This window comes from Sander vitreus, chromosome 5 (genome assembly GCF_031162955.1).
Source record: "Sander vitreus isolate 19-12246 chromosome 5, sanVit1, whole genome shotgun sequence".
Classification (NCBI taxonomy): domain Eukaryota; kingdom Metazoa; phylum Chordata; class Actinopteri; order Perciformes; family Percidae; genus Sander; species Sander vitreus.
Window position 1 is genome coordinate 1,739,117 of NC_135859.1, and position 23,758 is coordinate 1,762,874.

At 39.2% G+C, this 23,758-nt stretch overlaps 2 protein-coding genes across 4 annotated transcripts in view; both read left to right on the forward strand.

The window, feature by feature from the left end:
• The window catches only part of golga1 (golgin A1), a 34,153-nt gene extending 19,219 nt beyond the window's left edge, over positions 1 to 14,934 (forward strand). For all 3 annotated transcript variants that reach the window (XM_078250004.1, XM_078250006.1, XM_078250005.1), the window contains 12 exons: positions 612 to 707; positions 1,048 to 1,143; positions 2,612 to 2,752; positions 3,402 to 3,476; positions 5,100 to 5,189; positions 5,463 to 5,565; positions 6,323 to 6,483; positions 7,007 to 7,165; positions 7,300 to 7,359; positions 9,488 to 9,712; positions 9,887 to 9,973; positions 11,646 to 14,934. In XM_078250004.1, the coding sequence (XP_078106130.1) occupies positions 612 to 707; positions 1,048 to 1,143; positions 2,612 to 2,752; positions 3,402 to 3,476; positions 5,100 to 5,189; positions 5,463 to 5,565; positions 6,323 to 6,483; positions 7,007 to 7,165; positions 7,300 to 7,359; positions 9,488 to 9,712; positions 9,887 to 9,973; positions 11,646 to 11,726 (1,374 nt within the window). In that variant the 3' untranslated portion in view covers positions 11,727 to 14,934. The remainder of the gene's footprint in view (positions 1 to 611; positions 708 to 1,047; positions 1,144 to 2,611; positions 2,753 to 3,401; positions 3,477 to 5,099; positions 5,190 to 5,462; positions 5,566 to 6,322; positions 6,484 to 7,006; positions 7,166 to 7,299; positions 7,360 to 9,487; positions 9,713 to 9,886; positions 9,974 to 11,645) is intronic.
• Positions 14,935 to 16,914: 1,980 nt separating this feature from the next.
• rpl35 (ribosomal protein L35) lies at positions 16,915 to 19,953 on the forward strand. Its single transcript, XM_078250007.1, has 4 exons — positions 16,915 to 17,020; positions 17,533 to 17,669; positions 18,795 to 18,876; positions 19,762 to 19,953. The coding sequence occupies exons 1-4, from the start codon at positions 17,018 to 17,020 to the stop codon at positions 19,909 to 19,911; spliced, it is 372 nt and encodes a 123-aa protein (XP_078106133.1). The 5' UTR covers positions 16,915 to 17,017; the 3' UTR covers positions 19,912 to 19,953.
• Positions 19,954 to 23,758: the final 3,805 nt, after the last annotated feature.

Below are 23,758 nucleotides of genomic sequence, written 5' to 3' on the forward strand. Positions count from 1 at the left end.
TTTATTTATTCCCGTTTCCACTAAAATTACATGAAATTTGGTCATTTTAATTAGGGCTGCACGATATTAGGAAAATATGCGATATGCGATAAAGTTGAATATTGCTTTAACAATATTACTTGCAATAAATAAGCAGATATTAAAGCGTACTCCATTTAGCTGCTTTCAGTTTTCTGCTAAAATACAACAAACTGCTTGTTGAATATAAAGCAAATAAAAGGAAATCATTTCCAGCATTCTTTTATTGAACAAATTGAACATTGAATTGAATATAAAAGTCACCACTGAAAATATGGCAGTTACATTATAAAGTGCAGTTTTCTGCTGATATTTTCTTTCAACTAACAAACAATCTGTGAGTGTCTTTTGCGATATGTCGCAGCCTTTCGCGATGTGTTTATTGCGCCAGGTGATATGGCGAAGATGATAAAAACACGATACATTGTGCAACCCTAATTTCAATTTCAATCCAAAGGAAATGTTGACTATGGCAATGCTTCTACGGGAAAATAACGTGGCTTTCCCAACTCATACTGAGGACAGTCTTAGCGGAGGTTATAAATCAGTGTGACAGAATGTCCCTTCAGCTGTTTGTGTCCTGTCTGAACTAGGTATCCAGAATGAGCTGCAGCATTACTGAGCTGCAGACCCTTCTCCGACACAAAGACGACTCCTCCAGAGCCTACAGAGAGAGAACAGACACACAAGTAAGCAATCAGACCCATTACTGCAACAAAAGCAAATCATGGAATTATTAAATGACCCTAATCAGCTTCTTCTTCCTCTTAAATCATTGTTCATTAACAAAATCACTTGGCTATGACGACCAAGGGAGCGTACAGTAAAGACTGTCTGAGGACAGCTGACAACAGTGAAACAAATTTGCAATGGCCAGGGCATTCTGGCTGGGCTGACTTATGTGTGTAAGAATTCATACTAATACATCTGGTTCCTCACCTTTTTAATAGGAAAAAGATTTCTGTTGAGTGGCAGATGAGGCTGTGGAAGTCTAGTCACAATCAATCATTGTACTACTTTCTGTCTCAGATAGCTAATTTGGAGCAGAAAGTCCAGGAGAGTAGTGAGAGACTGAAGAGTGCAGAGCATCAGATCACAGAGAAACAGCAGCACATGGATAAACAGGTGAGTGCCACAACAGTCAAGAAAGAGCACAAAATGACTATTTCCCCCCCCCGACAGGAATAGGCCTGGTATTTCCAAAAGTGGCTATTAGAGTCAAATTATTTTTATTTATATATATTAATTTTATTTTATCAGTTTATTTGTCAGGGACGATACACATAGGCGTTGTTACATCTAAAGTGCAACCAATGCAATGTATGAGGGACTTATCTTATCTCAGCTGCAGGCTAGTTTACAGTCCTTGTCCCTGGTTAGGCTTTTAGAAATGACACACGTGGTAAAACACTATAAAATAGACATACAAACTAACAGTTGAAGCAGACAAACAGGCAGCCACAGATGCATGAAAACTAACAGTAAAGCAAACATGGACCAGCAGCCACATACAGTACATGCATAAAGACCAACGATACAGAAAACTGAGCCTGCAACCTAGATGGTTAAAAGCTGACAATTAAAGCAAACAGTCACATAAATACATAACAACTTACAGTAAAACAAACACAGACAGGCAGACTTATGTAACTAAGGATAAGAAGTAAAGACATTTACTGAAATAACAACTAAGAATAAACAAAAGAGGAGCGTAAATGATGCTGTGCTGTATCAAACGTGTGACTTAGTGTTTGCAAATTTGCCTCTGTTTAAGCCATAGTTTTACCTAAGTATAGTTATCACTGAACCTTTACACTTATAGTTGCAGGATGCTCTCTTTAACTCTTTCTCATCTGATTCTCAGCAAACTGGGAAAGTGAACAAGTAAAGCTTGCCTCACCAAATATAGAATATAAGTGGAACTATGGATGCAAAGTTTAAGCACTTTCCTCTGTCAATTATAAGCCAGTAATCAATAAATGGTTAATAAATATTAAATATAAAATGCATATTTGTATTTACAAATTGACAAGTCAATTATTTGTATTAAAAATGTAATTCACGTCATTACTCAACAAATGGCCAAACTAAATATTAAATATTTATTTAAATATCAACTGGCGCAATAAACATGGCATATCGCAAAAGAGATTTTTTGAGTTAGTATAGTATACACAGTATACTTAGTATAGTTAGTATAGAAAATATCAGCAGAAAACTGCACTTTAAATCTCATTCTTTTTTTAGTGGTGCATTTTATATTCAAATCAATGTTCAATTTGTTCAATAAAAAAATGTTAGAAATTATTTCCTTTCATTTGTTTTAAATTCAACAAATAGTTTGTTGTATTTTAGCAGAATACTGAAAGCAGCAGAACTGAGTACACTTTAATATTTATCGGAAGTTATATCGTTATCATTGTCATGATTATCATGATATTCCACATCGTTATCGCACATTGCATATTTTCCTCATATCGTGCAGCCCTAGTTAACATCAAGTTAAAATAGTTTTTAGTATGCATATGTTAAATGTGTGTGTGTGTGTGTGTGTGTGTGTGTGTGTGTGTGTGTGTGTGTGTGTTTTGTTCAGCTAGGAGAGTGGAGTGCAGAGAAGGCCTTTCTGGATCAGCAGGTCTGTTTGTTACAGCAGCAGAGTGAGGAGAAGACCAGCCGCCTGGAGGAAAGCATCACCTCTTTACAAACAGAAAGACAGGTGTTGCATGACAGAATGGTAAGTTCTGCTTCTCAATTTCAACTATTTTCATTTTTCAAAAAATGAATCGATCAATTTATTTGTCACGTAAAATCATATAAAAATGCAATTCCATTGAAATACAATCCTGTCAGTTCCTACAATTTATGCATTTTTATTATTTATTTGTATTGTAATCTGTGCAGTAGTACAGGGTTTCCCCCCCAGTGTATGGTAAGCCTGGTGGCTCACCGGGCCTAAATTGTCCCCCACCAGGCCTAACACTGGGAATAATTTTTGAATGTATTTTTAAGACGTTTTTTTAAACTACAGTTACGTTGGGACAGCTCGGTTGGAAACTTAGACGTAGTCATATTTTCAAATCTCCATTTAGCGTTTAGCACTGACTTAATGTAGAGCCCTATGGAATCTGTGTTTAGCTTTTTTTTTTATTCTCGTTTTCACGATTCCATCCGTGATTCAGTTATTACGGAAGCTATTGGGCTCTACATTAATGCTGCTATCAGTCTGTGACTGGCCCCAGCCGGGCCCTTGTCAAAAAAAAGACACTTGGCACCTAGCTAAACAACTTTCCTGGGGGAACCCCTGAGTCATGCTGTTACTCTAGGAGACGTGGGTTAATGAGTGGTCAGTGGTCAGTTTTCCCTTCGATGTTCCTGTGTGCTAGGCTGATCTGGACAAGCAGAGGGACGAAGCAAACGCCACTCTGAGCCAGCGGACAGAGGAGCTGGAACAGTGCAGAGTAAGATCAACTACAATACACTAGTTTTTTTGAATGCACAAATTCCCATTTGATTGACTTTTAAATGCAGATAATTCATATTCTCTGCTGATATTCAGTGATCTCTGCAGGGTAAATCCAGACAGCTAGCTAGACTATCTGTCAAATCTGAGTTTTCTGTTGCACGACTAAAACTACTTTTGAACGTACACATGTTCCACCAAAACAAGTTCCTTCCGAGCCTATTTAGCAGCGGCACTGCAGCTTTTTTTATATGTAGTACTGAAAATTCACCAAAATTGTCTGATCCACTAGAAATATAGAGATCTAAGGACTCAGAAAAAAAGGTAATTTTCATAAAAGAGTGTATCTGTAGTCTTGGTCCTAAATGGTAACTTTGTTTTTTTTTCCAATCTGGACCCTATTTTCCTATATTTTTGTGTCTAAGTGACTTATGGGAACAACAATCTTTAAATCTAAAAGTGCTGTTTTTGCCACTGACAGGCTCAGATTATTATTCGAAGTGTCTGACAACATTATGGAAAGGATCCCTACAGAGGTCGACGTTTTTGTTAAAGAATAAGATCCTTTTTGTTTGTTTGCCCCGAAATCGCTATCTCCAAACTCACCAGGCTCCATGTAAATAAAGAGTAATTTATCATCGTAAAATGTATTTTATTCAAAGTCGACAGAAACAGAATAAAATCCAAAACTGTCTTGGTTCATCTTTCCACTGTTAACAATCACCACTCTGGTTTGGTTGATTTACATGTGAAAATATCTCTGTATCTCTATGTCTATCTCTGTAGGGATCCTTACCATAAGGTTGTCAGACACTTAGAATAATAATCTGAGCCTGTCAGTGGTAAAAACAGAACTTGTAGTGAACGGAAATTGACAGTGCACATTTGCCCTATACTGTATGATGACATTGCAGCCCGTTCTGCGGCTGCAGGTTACAGCGTCTTCGTTTAATACTTGGCCAATTTCAAAAATGTTTATTCACATTAGTCACTAATGGCACTTACCCACTGCTAGTACCAGCTCTACTCGACTGAACTCGACCGCGGTGCCCCGTCCTCCTTTTTCCATTGCAGATTTAGTACTGCCTCATGCGTGAGGCGAGTATGGCTGGTCGTCATAGTGACGCCGCAGGAAACTGCCGTGACCTAACGCGACACACACACAGACCATGGAAGGTGTATTGTTTTTGACTCTCGGCATGTGGCTGTTTGCCAGAAAACACATTTTGTTTCAAAAGAAGCTGGAGGCAGCAAAAACAACAGCACTGGCTCAACTATTTAAAAATGGTGGGTTTGTTCAGGACACCCCCGTCAGTCGCTAGCAATGATGGCGCAGTGATTAGTGATGATTCTCTCCGACCAATCAGTAGTCTGCAGGTCACGTCACCTTTTGGTATCGCCTCAGCTCGCTTGGAACCTCAACTGAGGTGATACTAAAAGAAGCAGCTACCTGTTAGCAGGTATCAGGGACTTTTTATCATAATGGAAAACAAAAAAGGCGAGTCGAGGCGAGTCGAGCAGGTACCATGTAATGGAAAAACGCCATTAGACCCCACTGCGTGGGAAAATATGGTCCAGGTTGACACAAACCGAAATGACCCTTTTGAATGTGTTACCTCAGGCGGAGCTGAACAGTCAGCAGACAGTGAGCACAGAAATTGCCAAAGCTCTCGAAGAAACCAGACGACAGAAGGAGGAGCTGCAAACACAGGTCTGTAGGCAAACATACTGTACATCATGCAATATTCATAATAATCCATAGGCAATAGCTAACATGTGGTTCCCCTCAATCATGTAGCAGTCTCTCTCTCTGGACAAGTTGAAAGAACAGAAGTGTTGTTATTCAGTGGACTGTACCTTTGGATTTGATCACCCACAGATTATAACACAATGTTAAAGAAATTCAGAGCCGGTTGTCATTCTATGTGTGAGTGTAAAAGCCTGCACCTTGTAATGAAAAGTGTTTGCCTTTGCTTGTTGTCAGGTTGGAGAGCTGACCCCATCTCTACAGACCTCACAGCAGGAACTGTCCGCTGTCACTGAGAAGCTAGCACTGAGAGAGGAAGACATAAGAAGACTCGAGAATGGTACATAAACACAAATACACTTAAAAATATTAACACCTAAAGTTCCTGTGCTTCCATTTTGTAATCACGATTATTTCTTTTTTTGTGTAACAGTAGTTGCTCATTTCTTAAAATGGCAGAACACGATTAGACTAAATACCATCTTACCATTTTATTACAAATCAGATGTGGTCCATCTATGTGGTTCACCATCACAAGGAGGGATTTGATTGTGAATTGAAACAATAAAACAGAAAGTGTGACTTTCCCGGAGAGAGATTTAACATTACATGATGGTCTCAATGTTTTTCCATTCTGAAAATTAAATATTGGTGAAGCTATGAATACTGTACTGCGGGTTGCCTGTGACTTTAAAATAAAACAATTTGGCACAAATACAATCGTACATTTTGGCAGTTAATGCATATAACATAAAATTAGGGTGTGAGTCTTTCTACAAATGTTTTTTGTTGAAGCACAGTTCCTATAATAAGTCTAATAATAATAATAATAAACTGTGTATCCAAAAGACACCCAGAACCTTAGGGACAAAACTGTCCCATTGAAACACATTAAAACCAGCATGAAATCATGAATTCTATTATATCAGACTGTCAGGCTTCAAAACTGAAGTTTAACTAGTTTCCACCAGATGGAGGCAAATACATTCTGTTCTCCTGGTTTCGATTCATTGCTGCTGTATTATGGAACTCTGCAGCAAATGTATGCCACTAAAAGTGTGTGTGTGTGTGTGCGTGTGTGTGCGTGCGTGCTGCAGAGGTGCAGTGTCGGCAGGCATCACTGGTCCAGCTACAGCAGGATGTAGAGCAGCAGCGAGCCCAGCTAGAGCAGATGGAGATGGACAAAGACTCCCAGCTGATCAGCCTGAGGGAGGAGCTGCTCAGCCAGACACAGCAGCTAGATAGCTGCCAGGCGCGGGTTAGCACCTACACAAAAAGTCAGAAATACATATGTACATACATGCATGTATGTATACTGTTGTATGGTATGCAGTATTAATGCAGTAAGCACAGTTCGTAAGTTGTTTGGGATTTTAAGTCCAACCAAAAGTTTCTCCTGTCATTGTTTTGTTCAACACTACCCAGAAGTCAATCTGTCATCTCTGGCTCATTGCCCGTCACACAGTAAAAAACACAGTAAGACCTTATTTGGAGCCTAAGACTTAAGTTTAAGTTTAAAAATAAGTTTCATATCTTATATTGTTTTTTATTTGTCTTGTGTGCTGTACTGACGATGTGTTGCACATATTCAGTGCTCTAATTTATTTGTATACATTAATTTATTCTCTTTGTATGTGCCACCATCACTTTGCTTTTATCTTGTCTATGTTCAAATTTTCTCATATCTTATAACCTATTTTCTGCTACAGCTTCTCCAAAGAGGTAACTGCCACTAATCCCATATGAATTAATGGTCAGTGTGGTTTGGTATGTTTTGTCAGATCTCATACCTGGAGGTTGAGGTAGAAACCTTGACAGAACAGCTTCACAGCCGTGAAGTGTGTGAGGAGGATCATAACGGTAGTGTGACGGTGGATGATCTGGATCACATTCAGAAGGTCAACAGAGAGCTAGAGCAGCAGCTCACCGACAAGAACAGGGTCAGGTCCCTTCATACTCCCACTCTGTTGGTCCTCTAGCTTTTAATAAAATATATCAATATCAGCTCCAAGCAGACACATTCTGCAGAAACATCTATCGCCACACATAAAACACATTGACATTTATTTTGCAGAGCATCAAGCAGCTGCAGCAGAGACTGGCAGAGCTGAAGAGGACGCTGCAGAAGGAACTGGTGAGACACAGTGAATCTCATCATGGGTTTCTGTTTTCCTTTGTTCTCTCAATATGTCTGCAAACTAGGGCTGGGTACAATTCAAAGATATTCGATAGTGGTATCGATACCAATACCCTGACTTTGATACCGGTTCCTAAACAATTCTTTTTTCGATACCAATTTTATAAAACAAATAGAAATTACAACATTAAAATCTTTTTATGTATTTTCCAGCTCCTACTACATGAGCCCCGTCTCTGCGTAACGTAGAGTTTTTCCTGTGTGTCTCTACGACGTGTAACGTTAGACAGCCAATCACAGACACTATTAGATCTTGGTAGAAGCATGCTGCATGCTGATTGGCTCACTGACGCTGATGAGATTTACTCCTTAGGTATTGAAATGGGGTATTGAATGACAAGGCATTTTTCGATACTCAATACTTAAGAGGCAATTCGGTCAGTGCCTAAAAAGTATCGAAATTCGGTACCCAGCCCTACTGCAAACTGAACATTTCTTGATAAGGGAGCTAGTCCAGCCTGTTCTTTATGTAACCCTGTCTTTCTGGCAGCGAGCCCCAGCAAAGTCTCTGCGATGTGTAAAGGCCCGGACACACAGAGCCGATAATCGGCCGTTGGACAGTCTGGCGAGGTCAGTGACTCGAGTCTGTTCGGTGTGTTCCGTTCCGACATCTGATTGGTAGAGTGCTAACCCGGAAACGGGGAGCGGAATGAGCGTGACTAGAGTCTCTCAAACTCTGACGAAAATCTTTTAAACTGACCTTTGTCGATCTGAAATGAAGATGCATGGCCTATTTCTCACTTAAAATGTTTTCAGAAACACTTTCCGGTGAACTATTTTAGTACAATATCAGACTGTATTCTGAACAAGCTGCCATGACAGTCTGTCTTTGAATTTCTGTAGAAACCAGACCCACGTGACACGTTTGTCCAATCAGCTGCCGGTTTTCATTTTTGGGTGACAATACAGATTAGCGCCGTCTGCTGTTATGGAGACGTATTACGTCTCGTCGCTTGGGGACGCTGATCAGTCCAACTGCCTTTTCTGCCGACGTTTGACCGTCGGCTCTGTGTGTCTGGGCCTTTAGGTGAAGTGCACCAGGGCAGGTAGAACAGACAGGGAACAGGATTCCAAGTGGTGGTTGAGGCAGAGCAAACAGTCCTCATTTAAGGGCTTGAGAAACACAAGACAGAATCTCAATCCGTTTCCAAGGCGCTTATTGACTCATTTACAGAAATGGTTCAGATCTTCAAAAATCCCACTTCAAACAGATGTAATGATATAAGGCTATAACACAGACGGTAATCTTAATGATTTAACTTAGTGTTTTTAGGTATACAGTGCTTGGGAACTCTCCTTACCTTGTGGAACAGAAAACAGAATCTAACCTTCAGTGTCGGCCGAGAGTCAAAAAGGCTCCGCACTACGGCAAGCCAAAGGAACAGGAGCACTTAAAATAACACAAGAACGCCATCTGCTGTTACAACTAATGTTTTATTTCACCTTTATTTTTACAGGCAAGTCATTAAGAACAGGTTCTTATTTACAATGGCGGCCTGACAAGTAGCAATGTCCTTGAGTGGTCCTGCCAGAACCCAGACATTATTGGTCTTTGGAAGGTATTGAGTGTAGATCGATGAGGTGAAAAATAAATGTAAATGATTTTAGCATAAGGCTGTAACATAACAAAACATGAACGACCACAAATTTGCAATAGCTGCGACCATATACACACATGCAGCTACGTGTTCATACTCTCGCACGCACACGCGCGCGCACACACACACACACACACACACACACACACACACACACACATCAAATCCTAAAAATATTATCATCTAAAGTTCCCGTGCTTCTATGTTGTAATCGTGAGTTACATCCTTAAAGTATTTCTTCTTTGTGTAACAGTAGTTCATTTCTTAAAATGGCGGACCACGATTAGACTAAATATCAGCATACCATTTTATTACAAATCAGACACACACACACACACACACACACACACACACACACACACAAAACTGTTTGCCCACAGACAGAGCTAGCTATAGAGCTGTTGTTAGAGCAGCGAAGTGATGGAGTCTAAATACTTTTTGAGTGTCTTCTTCTTTCTGCTCTGTAGAAGTTAAAGCCTGAGCCAGAAGCTGAAGGGAAAGAGAAATTTCCAGAAAACCGAGCAGAAAAACAAGAGAGAGTTTGTCCAGACCCGCTGCCAGCATCGACGCAGAGCCCCCCGACCTCCAACACCACAGTGACCAACACCTCAGACCTCAACGACTCGCGAGAAATCAACTTTGAGTATCTCAAACACGTCGTACTCAAATTTATGTCATCCAGAGAGGCTGAGGTAAGTCCTCAGTGCATATTATTTAAGTCCCTTCCATTCAACGCCTAAGTCGGCTAAAATAGGTAAATAAAGCTTTGTGTGCAGCTCTGTAGGTCTGCCTGGTATGTATAACTAAATGACTGACCCTGGTTCCGTTACAAACCCAGTCTGTATCCGTGTGTCTTGCTCTTTCAGGCATTCCAGCTAATACGAGCTGTTTCTGTGCTGCTGAACTTCACTCGTGAGGAAGAAGACATGTTGAAACAAACTCTTGAGTACAAGGTTGGTTTTTAGTCATCCGCTTTAAACACTTTCATTTCAAACAGACCACTTCTCTGGGAAGTGAAAAAAACAAACAAAAAAACAGACCACTTCTCTCAGACATCTGGAATGTGCCAATTAAAAGTCCACTAATGGGTGCCTGGGTAGCTCACCTGGTAGAGCGGGCGCCCATATATAGTGGTTTACTCCTCAATGCAGCGGCCGCGGGTTTGACTCCGACCTGCGGCCCTTTGCTGCATGTCATTTTCCCCTTTTCATGTCTGAATTTGTCCTAAAAAATAAAGGCCTAAAATGCCCAAAAATAATCTTAAACAAAAGAAAAAAGTCCACTAATGCTTTGTTTCTTGAATATTTATGTTGATATAATCTGCACCAAAGTTAATGTGATCAGGGAGGACAAGTCTCAAACATTTACACATTGAGGGGTCAAGTAGAAACCCTAAAAAAAATAGAAGAAAGAATCGATTGGTCAGAACATAATTTCACACTATTGCTCACAATGTCCTGAAGTGGTTTAAGAGAACATTCACCAGTTTGGTTGTATTTAGAATTTTAGAACTCTTTGTTACAAATGGCTCAGGCCTGTTGTACGAGTCATGTACACTTGTCACTTGTTTAACTTGTGACAATATCAGTGTGATGTGTATCATGCTTGCCAATTAACTAAGTTCTGACAACAGATTTTTTTTTTGGACTTTACAGGCATATTTTGACAATGACAATTTATACAATTTGGCTTATTCACTTCAACAGCTACCTCAAGGTATTGCAGGTTGCTGTCCAGGACATCCTCTGTTATAACACCTCACAGTGTAACATCACTTATAATAGAATATTTCTTTTTTTTATTATGGGCCGAGCAGCAAAGCTGCGTGGACCCTATTGTATTTGTCTGAATTCTTCTTCTTCTTCCTAAGAAATCCATGTTCCCATGCACGAAAACTCACCAAACTTTGCACAAAAGTCCAGTTCTATGCTAAACGTAATCAGTGTGATTTGTGTGTTAATTGTCCTGATGGTGGTGCTACAACAGCCATCTAAAATTCTAAACTTTAAAAATTCATAACAAATCAGCTGTACATGCTACAACGTCGCAACTTATGCCAAACTGTAGCCCCAATAGAGCAGAAACTGCTCTGCTGTCACCTTGTCGCAATTTTGAAGTCCATCACTCTACTTTTTGGAAAAACTGTAAAACGTCTTAAACCTATCTCCTCCCACTAACTTCATCTTTAGACTGTCCTCCACAAATGTACGAATCCAATTTTTGATTTATAAAAGATTGAGCCCACAGTGCATTAAAACGTTTAATTGCATTAACGTTTTAATTCAGAAGTGTAAACAAACAATTTCTTGCAAACTAAATCGTTGATGTTCATGGAAAAAAATGCATAACATTCAAAGATCATTGTAGATTTGGAGTGCAAAATGTCAGTATTTTATCTCAAAAAGTAAAGTTTTTTTTAAATGTTTGAATTGTGTCCCCATCTACGCATTGCAGTCAATGCAAAATAGAGCATCTTAAACATCAGTTTGGCATTCATTGATCTTTTTGAAAATAAATTACAGGCATCTCTATGTTGTCTTAACCAAGTACACAAATTCTCAGAATTTCTAATAAGAAAATGACAGCAGCTTTAAATTCTGCATTTGCTGTTGTTTTGTGTTCTAGATGTCCTGGTTTGGATCCAAGCCTTCTCCAAAGGGTGCCATCCGGCCTTCAGTCTCAGGCAATCCGACTCACTGGAGCTGATGAGCTGCAGAAAGAGCTATAGCGATGGAGAGAAAGGAACCAAAGGACCGCCTCCAGGAGGAAAAAGTCCGTACGCTGTGGCTTCCATCACTGAGCAGGACTCAGCTTTAAACTTTGAACAGCCTCCCACAGTTGTTCTCTGCTCTGTGGGGACGGACAGGGCTGCACAGTATGTTCATAATCAGTTGTTGATTTTTTTAAATGACATTATTTCCTTGTCAGTGGTTGAAGCAGAGGGACTTTTGACCATTATAGAGGGTAAACTATCACACATAATTAATACTGTTTTAAGTGTCTCAAGTCTCCTTTTCTTAACTGACAAATGACACAGATCTGATGTTTTCTATTCAGTGGAAACAGCAAAAAGTGACTAAGCATGTCAGAAAATGAGACCCAGCATCAGAAAGAAATACCAGACTGACTTAACTGTTATCTTAGGGGCTGCCTTAATTCTGCCCAGATTCAAACAACACACACACACATCTACATGTGACTTCACTGAACAAATGGTGCAGCATTGATTGCTGAAGGAGTCTGTCACTTGGTTAATCTTTAGCTTTCAATCACAGGGAGGGCTTCTTCATTAAAATGTCATTAAATGGTCAGTACAGAGAGTTTATTTAATAGTACCTATAATAGTTATTATGGAACCCACGCAACTTCTAGGCAAGACCCGCCCTTCTGTAGCATTCACACACTACTATTGGCCAGGCATCCGTGCTTACGCAAGGTAACGTAACCCGATTTGTTCAGGTCCACTTGAATGCCTAACCCCAACCAATCAAGCTGCTTCATAGGGCGGGACTTACCTAGAAGTTACGTGGGATCCTTAATAACATGCCAAATGGACATAAATAGTTCACATTTGTGTCAAAGGATCTAAATTTGTCTAAATGTGGAGTTTGAGGCCCCTATCTAAATTGTCATAAAAATGTCATCAACCATTTTCTTTACTGGAATTGTTTTCTTTATTATCTGTAGAATATTCATGATAGCATTAAAATGAATGTGTGTCTACTAGGGCTGCATGATATGAGGAAATTATGCAATATGCGCTAATGTTGAATATTGCCATAACGATATTACTTGTGATAAATTAACAGATATTTAAGTGTACTGCTTTCAGTCTTCTGCTAAAATACAAACAAATTGCTTTTGGAATTTAAAACTCATTCATACTCCCTCACATAAAAATCATTTCCAACATTCTTTTATTGAACAAAGTGAACCTTGAATTGAATATGAAAGGCACAACTAAAAAAAGAATGACTGTTACATTTTAAAGTGCAGTTTTCTACTGAAAGTGTCTTTCGCGACACGTCGCAGCCTTTTGCGATGTGTTCATTGCGCCAGTTGAAATCGCGATGGCGATAAAAAAATAAAAAAAACCTATATATTGTGCAGCCCTAGTGTCTTCTAAGTTCTGATGGCCAAGGATTGCAGTTAGTATAAGACCACTTCACAAAGCTCCTCGCACAATCAAGGGAATCCAGGCTAGGATTTCTGTCCAGTAGCAACCCTTTAAGAAAAGACAACGCTGACATTTTACTATTTGTGATTGATGATTGATCATGATTTACTGTGTTGAATTTTTAAATGATCAAAATTAGGTTGACCATGCATCTTTAAATGAAACTTCCTTGCACTCATTTCTCTTTAAAATGACACTTTCTTCATATTTCTATACATTATGTCACTGAAATCACCTTTACAAGATATGGTCTAACTGGTACTGATTTTAGAGGCTGATATCAGTAATACAGTATAGTATATACAGAGTTTTAAAAATCAGCTAATATGTTGGCCAATATATATATATTTTACATATGTAAGGACAATATGGTTTATAAAGAATTGGGCTCAATGAACATTTTACAGTAAAAATAAACATGTCATTGCTCTCTGATAGAAAAAGTGCAGTTTGTAATGGTGGCCTGCTAGCCAACATGCATGGTGAATTCAGCCGCACTGTAGTTCAACAGCTCATTTAAATGGGTATCAAACCTAACTGCTTGGCGATTGGACTGTTATTACTATGACGTGAGGCTCCCAGCAGACCTTGCTCTCAGATCCTCTCAGTTCACCTGGATTGGCAGACCCTAATCTAACCCTGGCCCTAACCTAAACCACCAATAAGCTAAAACATTTGACTAAAGAGTTTGTTGTGGGATCATACTGTATTTACGTAGCTTGGAAGGTATGGCTTAGAGGCTCAAGTCAGGGTAAAATAAAGTCTCTTTTTCTCAAATGCTGCTACTGGGGAAACAAAAAATGGCTGATGCAAGCTGTAGGCACAGACTGTCCTTTAACACCAATATGAATGATTTACACAATAGTCCATTTGGATAATATACCGATGTGATAAAATAAGTGAATGCTCTGTAAATGATGACTGGAGGACATGCTCTACCTTTACCTGCCTTTGGTAATGTAAATGAAAGTACATTCCACATATTTATATATAGAAATATGTACATACTGTATGCATTGAGAACTTTATAAATCAGTGGATGTAAGTGGTTTGATGTGACCAGTTTGCAGTATTTATCAGCATCATCATATACCACAACCCATATGTGTTTCTGCCTCCTTCCCATCACTATCCTTCCGCAGTGTGATGTCAGTCACAACATGATGATTTGTGGGAAGCCCAGGGAATCGTGCATCAATGCATTGTTGACTCCCCAAAAGCTGCCTGGTCGCTCTTTTACAATTCTCTTCATTTCTAAAAGCCACAGGACTCTGCATTTGTATTTATTCCAGTAATATGCATACAGTATGAATCAGAAATCCATTGGGGTGCTGTCTGCATAAGATTATCAGCCACAGGAAATAAAACTGTATTTTAGGTTGGATTGTTGTTTTTCTGGCATTTCAAGTTGCATCTGCTATCTATATTTTGGGATGCAGAAGAACATCTTTGAATGCAGAACTGTCATCATCTTGTTATTAATGACAGGTAGCAGACTGATGCAGTCCCCCAGACACTGCTGGGTGAGGTAATGGACGGTCTCCATGAGAATCAAAAGAAACAAAGAAAGCACTTTTGGACCTGATTCTGCTGTAACATTAAACCATGAAACACGACTGTACAATCACTACAGCTTTTCTGTCTTTTGCTTTTTATGATATAACAATTGCTGACATTACAAAGGTTTTCTTTTCCCACATGTATTAATAATAAATCTGATATGATAAAAAAATCACACCTTCTGGCTCCAAATCTTGCATATTTGGTGGGACTGTTTCTCTGTTGACATTGGGTGAGAGGCGGCGTACACCCATGACAGGTGGTGCCAGTAAATCACAGGGCTGACACACAACCATTCACACCTATGGGAAATGTGTAGTTTTAAAAAAATAAATATTTTATTGTTAAAGTTTATTTTGAACATGTTCAAAATAAACAAATAAGAACGTACATTTCAGTGCATGCAACAAAAACAAAAATGCTCAGCAAACATACAGTATCTTTCAAAACTATTGTAAATGATTCAATTAAGGATTCCCATGTTCAAAAAGGAGTAGGAAGAAGTTAGTCCTACTCCCTTTTCTACATTTCTACTTTAGTTATATACAAACAATTGAATTAACATTTTTCACACACACACACAATTAGAAAATCATGAAAAAGTTGATTTATGTCAGTAATTCCATTCAAAAAGTGAAATTTGTATATTATATTCATTCATCACACACAGAGTGATATATTTCAAATGTTAATTTCTTTTAATTGTGATGATTATAACTGACTACTAATGAAAATCCCAAATTCAGTATCTCCGAAAATTAGAATATTACTTAAGACCAATACAAAAAAGGATTTTTAGAAATGTTGGCCAACTAAATAAATGTTCTTCCTTAAAATACAGGGGGCATAAGTCAGTACACCCCTATGTTCAATACCCTTCACCATACCTAGAGATTGGCATGGGGTACTTTCCATAAAATCATCTCTTAATGCAAATCAAACCAGCTATTAGGCTAACTGAAATAAAACCATGCCAATCTCTAGGTATGGTGAAGGGTATGTGGTGATGTGGGGGGGGCTATTTTAATTCCAAAGGCCAAGGGAACTTTATCAGGATCATAGTATCCTGGATCCATGAAATAACTGGCCTTTCAAAATAAAAGTCTGCCTGCCTCTATGGGAATTTAACATAGGGGTGTACTGACTTATGCCCCCTGTATTTTAAGGAAGAACATTTATTTATTTACGATACATTATTCATTCACAAACAAAATCTGTGTCCTTAAAGATTGGATTTTTCCTAATTTTTTTAATTAAGGCATTAAGATCAATTTCCTAAAGATAATTTTTTTATTCCTCTTTTTAGTCAACTTTAGCATGGGTGTCCTAATGTTTTCACATGACTGTATATATATATATATATATATATATATATAAAAAACACCAATGTAACTGAACTGCATGTTCTCAGACTGTGGGAGCAATCCGGATCACCCAGAGAAAACCCCCACAGCCACAGGGAGAACATGCACAATCCACACAGAGGGCCCCAGACCGCAGACAAGTTTGACCCCAGAACCTTCTTGCTGTGAAGCGACAGTGCTAACCACTGCACCACCATGCAAATGCTGATATTAAAAAAATTGTTTAAAAAAATGTTTTCCTCAAAAAGTCAGTAGTTAACTTTTATTTTTAAAAAAAATAAATAAAGATGCCTCTGTACCCTGATTAAAAGCCAACAGTGCTGAATCCAAAAAGTAGATGGTATCTGTTTCACAAAGACTCACAACACTGTAGAATGCTCCCTTTTTTTTAGTTTAGTGGTTTACACATTTACAAATACAGATTAATATACACATAATCAATAAAAGATGTGATGGAGAGATGCCAAAAACTCAGCGGGGCTTAATCTGGCACTCTCCAATGCATCCTCCTTTAATCCATTTAGCATGAGTACAAGTGTGCCTGTGTTTTACAAACTGTTTATTTACCACATGCAGGTGGACTAATCCAAAAATAAAGGAGTGTGAGTACTTTCTGAATGCACTGTAGGCTATATCCTGTTTTCTTTTCATTTACTATAAGGAAGGACTTCCATTCCTCAGGACCAGGACCAGGACCAGGTCCAGGTCCAGGTTCAGGTTTTCTCTCTGGTGATCGTGGCGTTGTTTGTGCTGTGCCACCCTCCACCCGTCACCGGCGCTGTTGGGATCATTGCAAAGTGAACTTTAAAGTGACGAAGAAGAAGAAATTCTCCGGAAGCTACTTTTTCTGAGCACGCGGTACGTCCGGCCTTTCCAACAGGGCAGCGAGAAGGAAGATGGTGAGCAGCGCGTTACTCGTCAAATAACTGTGATTTTAATGTATTTATCGGGACTAAACCTCATTAAATGTGTAATATGCGTTTACATAAGCGTATCAGGTATTTGTTCGTGCAAGTGTTGACAAGTAGGCTGCTACTGGAAGGAAATAAAATGTTATATTACGGAACGCTGGTATTGACCGACGATGCTAAGCTGACTTGCTAGCTTTAAGCTAACGATAATGGCAACATGTCTGCCTATTGATAGCCTGCTAGCTAAAACTGCTGCTAATGTTAACGAATCACGGGCAGCAATGTGTGTACATGTGGGTACATGGTTTGAATTGGCTATATTGGAGAAAACGGACGAGTAATGTAGAGTGACGGTACAATTAGCAGTAAGTTGTCATGTTGTTGGTTGCGTTCACGTTAGCTCGGCTGACTCGTGTCGGGAAGAGGAGATCTCAGGTGGCGTGAGACCAATGTGGTGCGGTCTCTTAACGTTATACATGTTTTCTTCTGTCATGGTCCAGGCCAAGATCAAGGCACGAGATCTTCGGGGCAAAAAGAAGGAAGAGCTGCTTAAACAGCTGGACGACCTAAAAAATGAGCTGTCCCAGCTCCGTGTGGCTAAAGTTACCGGCGGCGCCGCTTCCAAACTCTCCAAGATGTAAGTAACGGAACGTTAGTGTATGAAATGGTTTAACACTCAGGCACATATCCCTACTAGAACCGGGTTGGCCCAGACTTCACAGGAGCGTCTCTGGCTACACGGTCGTGGTACACATAGGTGCCGTCTTTGATGTCTATACAGAGCACTGTAGTCTGGTGATAATAATAATGTACTTTATTAATTCCGCAAGGGAAATTACAATGTTTTCACTGTTATATTACACGCACACACACACACACACACCCTGCACATTGACTGTGGCTTCCCTCGGTTTGTGCCAGACTTGGATTCACGTATTTGGTGGGGCGGTTTAGGCGGCCTCCCTCAAGAATATGTTATGGTTTTTAATTAATCAAAATGTGCAATTTTACATCGTTTTGGACCATTACTACCATATCTGTGCCAAACATGTTGAAAAAGCTAACGTTAGAGCATATAAATGACACTAAAAGCTTAAAGACAAAACTTGCTAAAGAAGTCCACTAGGGACAAACTATCATATCTGAGAAGTCATTTATTTTTTATGCTCACATTGATTTTAGAGCTGCAAAGATCAACAGATCAGTTGTCAACTATTGAATTAATTGCCAACTATTGAGATGGATTAATGGGTTTGAGGTATTTCTACAAGTAAAAATTCTGACCTTTTGCGCCAGTGGGGAGTTAGACATGTGCAGACTAACCACTCAATATACAACCGTTGTCTTGGGCACTATTTTCTTTCATGGTAATTTTAACATAATTTGGTGTACATATCTGCTTAGACAAAGTTTCCATCAAATCCAAATGTGCGCTTTGGTTCTCTGGTCTAGGATGATACTTGTTGAGCTGATGTTTTGCTGATGCATTTACAACTGCTTACCAAAAGACTGAGACTTGAGATGACCTGAGTGTTCTTCATAAAATAATACTGATGAGACATTATTTTGATTTGGCTGTTCACTGGGGTTGCTAATGAAACGTGAAGCACTGTTCTGTAGAACCGCTGTCTTGAGTTCTATTTTCTCTTTTGTGGCGATTTAACATGAATTGTGTAAGCTGTATTTGCTAAGACTAATTGACCGTTGAATCAAATCCTGCTGTGCTAAAACAGTGCCTGACTTTGGTGTTTGTTCGTTGCAGTCGTGTTGTCCGCAAATCGATCGCCAGAGTCCTGACTGTCATCAACCAGACGCAGAAGGAGAACCTGAGGAAGTTCTACAAGGTGAGACCAACCAGCTAACTTGGACTGTAGTAACGCAGTGCCTCACTGACCACACATGAAGACATGTCTGAATGGGATTTAACCTCTTCCACGTTGGTTCTCTGGTCTAGGATGATACTTGTTGAGCTGATGTTTTGCTGATGCATTTACAACTGCTTACCAAAAGACTGAGACTTGAGATGACCTGTTCCTCATAATCAATACTGTTTACATCATGGGTGTACATCTCATCCATCAGTTGGGTGGTATAATAAACAAAATTTACCGTGAGCAAATTTTGAAGGGGACACAAATAATACAGCCAAAATTGTACTTGTATATGATGTGTATAGGCTGGCCGGGCTATTTTATTCACTTTAAACATCGGATGAATTATTCTTTTCTCTATTACAGAGGATGCTGAACTGAGCCCTCTAGCAAGCCAGCTAACTAGCTGGCCGGCCGGCCACTAAATTAGTAAAATGTAACCACTTAATGTTTCATTCACACACTTGTCACAGCATAGAAAAGCAGAGTGCTCTCGTCAGACAAGTGACAACTTTGTCACATTTTCTGTAACCAGTATAGCATGGTGGGTGGAGCTAGCTAACTACCCAAGCTATTAAATGAACTAAATAACATTACAGTCGCTTACATAACGGAAATGATTATACCCTCAGATGGGGTAGGTCCTGACACCCGGCTTTTTCTGCCTATGGTGTACATGGACATTTTTGATTTGGCTCTTCACTGGTTGCTAAATAAACTGTTGCACAATCTTGTCACTGCAGGAAAAAAGGTCCAATTTATGGTTAGGATTTTTAGATCTTGACCAACATTTTTCCTGTCCTTCAAGTTTGAAATGAAATGTTCCGCTCCACTGTAAGTGTATTTCATCTCTTTCAGGGTAAGAAGTACAAGCCCCTGGATCTGAGACCCAAGAAGACCAGAGCTCTGCGCCGCCGGCTCAACAAGCATGAGGAGAGTCTGCGCACCAAGAAACAGCAGAGGAAAGACCTCCTCTACTCGATCCGCAAATTTGCAGTCAAAGCTTAGAGGCTTTTTCTATTGACAAAATAAAATCTGTGTAAAAGACAATTTATTTTGTATTTTTCCACAAACATCACACTTAAACCAATCATTCCAATACATTGACTCAAATATAATCAATAACAATGCATAATGGTTTCTCCAGATGTCGACAATGACCTCACGGGTACAGTACAATATTTAGCCTCTTTACTGTTGAAGTGTAATATTTTTCTTCAACCTGGACCCTATTTCCTGATGCATCTAATACTGATGTGAACAAAAATGAGATTGGAGGTAGTAGAAACAAAGTAGCTGCTGAGGTGTTAGGATTGTATATTTTTCCTGCTGATACTGGCAGCAGAAGGCTCATGAACCAATGAGAGCATGTGATGTATACCTTCAGGTAGTATCTGTGTGTTGTGGTTGAAGCTCGGAGGCATTCTCTCCACTGAAAAAGATTCAACTCTTGAGACGCAGTGACCTCTGGTGGCCTGCAACACATAAAGCAGCCCTTGGATGGGCCAAAGCACTAAAACCTGTTCAATGGTTGTAGTCTGCAATTAAAGATCAAGCCCAGGCGTTATTAAATGTCATTTTGTTCTGAGGTGCTACATTACATGTACATATTGTGCAATATGTTGCAGTTAGAGAGTTGATGCATTGTCCAAAAATACATGTACAATATTTTCACTGACACAAAACCTTAATGTCCACTGTAGGCTTATGTTTAAAGGTCCCATGGCATGAAAGTTTCACTATATGAGGTTTTTTTTAACATTAATATGAGTTCCCCCAGCCTGCCTATGGCCCCCCAGTGGCTAGAAATGGTGATAGGTGTAAACCGAGCCCTGGGTATCCTGCTCTGCCTTTGAGAAAATGAAAGCTCAGATGGGCCAAGGCCACACCCCCACCCTCCACTTTGCCCCCCCTCTCTCCTCCACAATAGCATTTAAAGCTACAGACACAGAAATGGCACATCCTAAGGAAAGCTCATTGTGGGACTGGCTCTAGTGGCTGTAATTCTGCACCAAGGCTGAATTTCGGGAAAGAGACTTCAGATACAGTATTAGGGGACCACTAAGGTCTATATAAAAGAGACTTCAGATACAGTATTAGGGGACCACTAAGGTCTATATAAAAGAGACTTCAGATACAGTATTAGGGGACCACTAAGGCCTATATAAAAGAGACTTCAGATACAGTATTAGGGGACCACTAAGGTCTATATAAAGAGACTTCAGATACAGTATTAGGGGACCACTAAGACCTATATAAAAGAGACTTAAGATACAGTATTAGGGGACCACTAAGGCCTATATAAAAGAGACTTCAGATACAGTATTAGGGGGCCACTAAGGCCTATATAAAAGAGACTTCAGATACAGTATTAGGGTACCACTAAGGCCTATATAAAGAGACTTCAGATACAGTATTAGGGGACCACTAAGGTCTATATAAAAGAGACTTCAGATACAGTATTAGGGGACCACTAAGGCCTATATAAAAGAAACTTCAGATACAGTATTAGGGGACCACTAAGGTCTATATAAAAGAGACTTCAGATACAGTATTAGAGGGACCACTAAGGTCTATATAAAAGAGACTTCAGATACAGTATTAGGGGACCACTAAGGCCTATATAAAAGAGACTTCAGATACAGTATTAGAGACCACTAAGGTCTATATAAAAGAGACTTCAGATACAGTATTAGGGGACCACTAAGGTCTATATAAAAGAGACTTCAGATACAGTATTAGGGGACCACTAAGGTCTATATAAAAGAGACTTCAGATACAGTATTAGGGACCACTAAGGCCTATATAAAAGAGACTTCAGATACAGTATTAGGGGACCACTAAGGTCTATATAAAATCATCCAAAGAGCACCATGTCATGGGACCTTTAAACTTCATGTAATAGTTTCACAATGTATTGAAATCGTGAACTTCACAGAAAACATCTGTATGCATAAACGGACTGTTTAATATTGAGTACTCTTCGTAACCAGTAACTGACCAGTTTGTGTGGCTGTCACTAGTTATTTAAAACTAATTTAGTCTGTTTAACCAGGCAGTACACTTCCAAAATATGCAGTACAACCATATACTGCCTCAGCATCATTTTCTGCAACACAGATTGAGTACAGCACAGTTTGAAGCAGCTCACAGAATATTATACAATATAAACAGTGCACCTTTACATTTGCATTTACACAAACTCACTTCTGCGTTGTAGCGGTGTCGCTCTTCCTCTGAGAAAGAGGACGGTCTCATTCTTCGGACCAGAATGAAGTGGGTTTCCATTTTGAAGAGAAGTCAAGTTTGGAATGAGAGAAAAACAGTAAACGGGTTTGTTGAACGTAGTGAAGGAATAAGTCTTATTAGAGGGGTTGTATAGCTGAGCAGTCAGATACCAAATGAGAGAGATTCTGCAGCTGAACCTGAAGCTCACAGAGAACAGAATGATGTCACAGAACTATGACATCAACATCATCATAATAGTGAAGGTTCTGTCACAGAATCCAATATGCAAATTAGAGAACCAAAAACCTAAATGAGTGTAGAATTATATTTTATTAAACACCATGTTTTTTTTAAAATAAGCATCTAATTTAGGAGTTTAAAGCTGTCACATCTTTATTGCCACACATATGTCCACTGATTGCAGACAAATCTTTAAAATTCTCCTTAGAAATTAATGTTGGAATATATTACATTATATATATATATATATGATTACAGCTTAATGTTAATGCATGAATAATAATAATCCAATAATTAAATAATATAACCACGGCAGGGATCATTCTGCATAATATGTACTTTTACTTTTGATACTTTAAATACATTTGTTGCTGAACTCTGAACTTTAACTTAACTAAAAAAGGTTGAGTTCTCACACACTGTCAACTAGCTACAATAAATGTGTAGGTATCATTATAACATAAGACTAGATTTGCATTAAAGAGAATTCTCATAGTAAAGGATCAGTTCAACCAAATACATTGTCACACTTTCAATACCTTGTCATGCAGATACGTTTGGTTTTATTTGTCCAGGTTTTAAGATAACTGAATACTTGGAATTGTTTTGTTTGTTTCTAAAAATCACCATGTGCCTTCAAATTGTCTTCCTCATGCTCTTGGTTTGTTTAAAAATGTTTTCCTCATCTCTTTCCCCTCATCCAAACTCCACTAAGAAGTCGGGCTGCTTTAAAGTCAACAACTGCAACTGCATCATGTAGGATGGGAGCGGGGAGATAAACCTGAACGCTATGGGAGATGCCGAGGGTCTCCTGGGACCTTTTAAGCCTGTGTCAGCAGAGAACATGTCAGTCAGCCGCCGGACTATAGATCTTCTACCTGTCAGGAATTTAATGCGGCACCTCTTCAATGAGGCTTTAATTTGGTCCTTAAACCGTTTTTTTCTGTCAGCCAGCAGCACGCTGGCCTCGCTGTAATTGACTATATATATATATATATATATATATATATGCAACGATCACGGTAACTCACAGTTCGGATCAGATCACCGCTTTGAGTCACAGATCGGATCAATTCTCGGATCAGTACAAAAAAGTGGGGAATTTAAATGATTTTTGAAACTTTTAACAATAATACCTTCTTTAACTAGTAAGTTGCTTTTAAATGACAAAAACAGATGAGAAAAGGGTATTTTACAGTAACTTACACAATGCTTAACAGTTTAAAGTAAACACAACAGCAGTGACCACAGTGATCTTTGGTGTTTTTTGCCCCCAACGTCTCCTCCCAGGCAGCGCGGCAATGGTTATGTTTAGGGTTAAAGGCCTTTTTATAGTTGTGTGTCGAATCGAAGGCGGAGGGTCAGGCGTAGACGCAGAGGGGTCTGC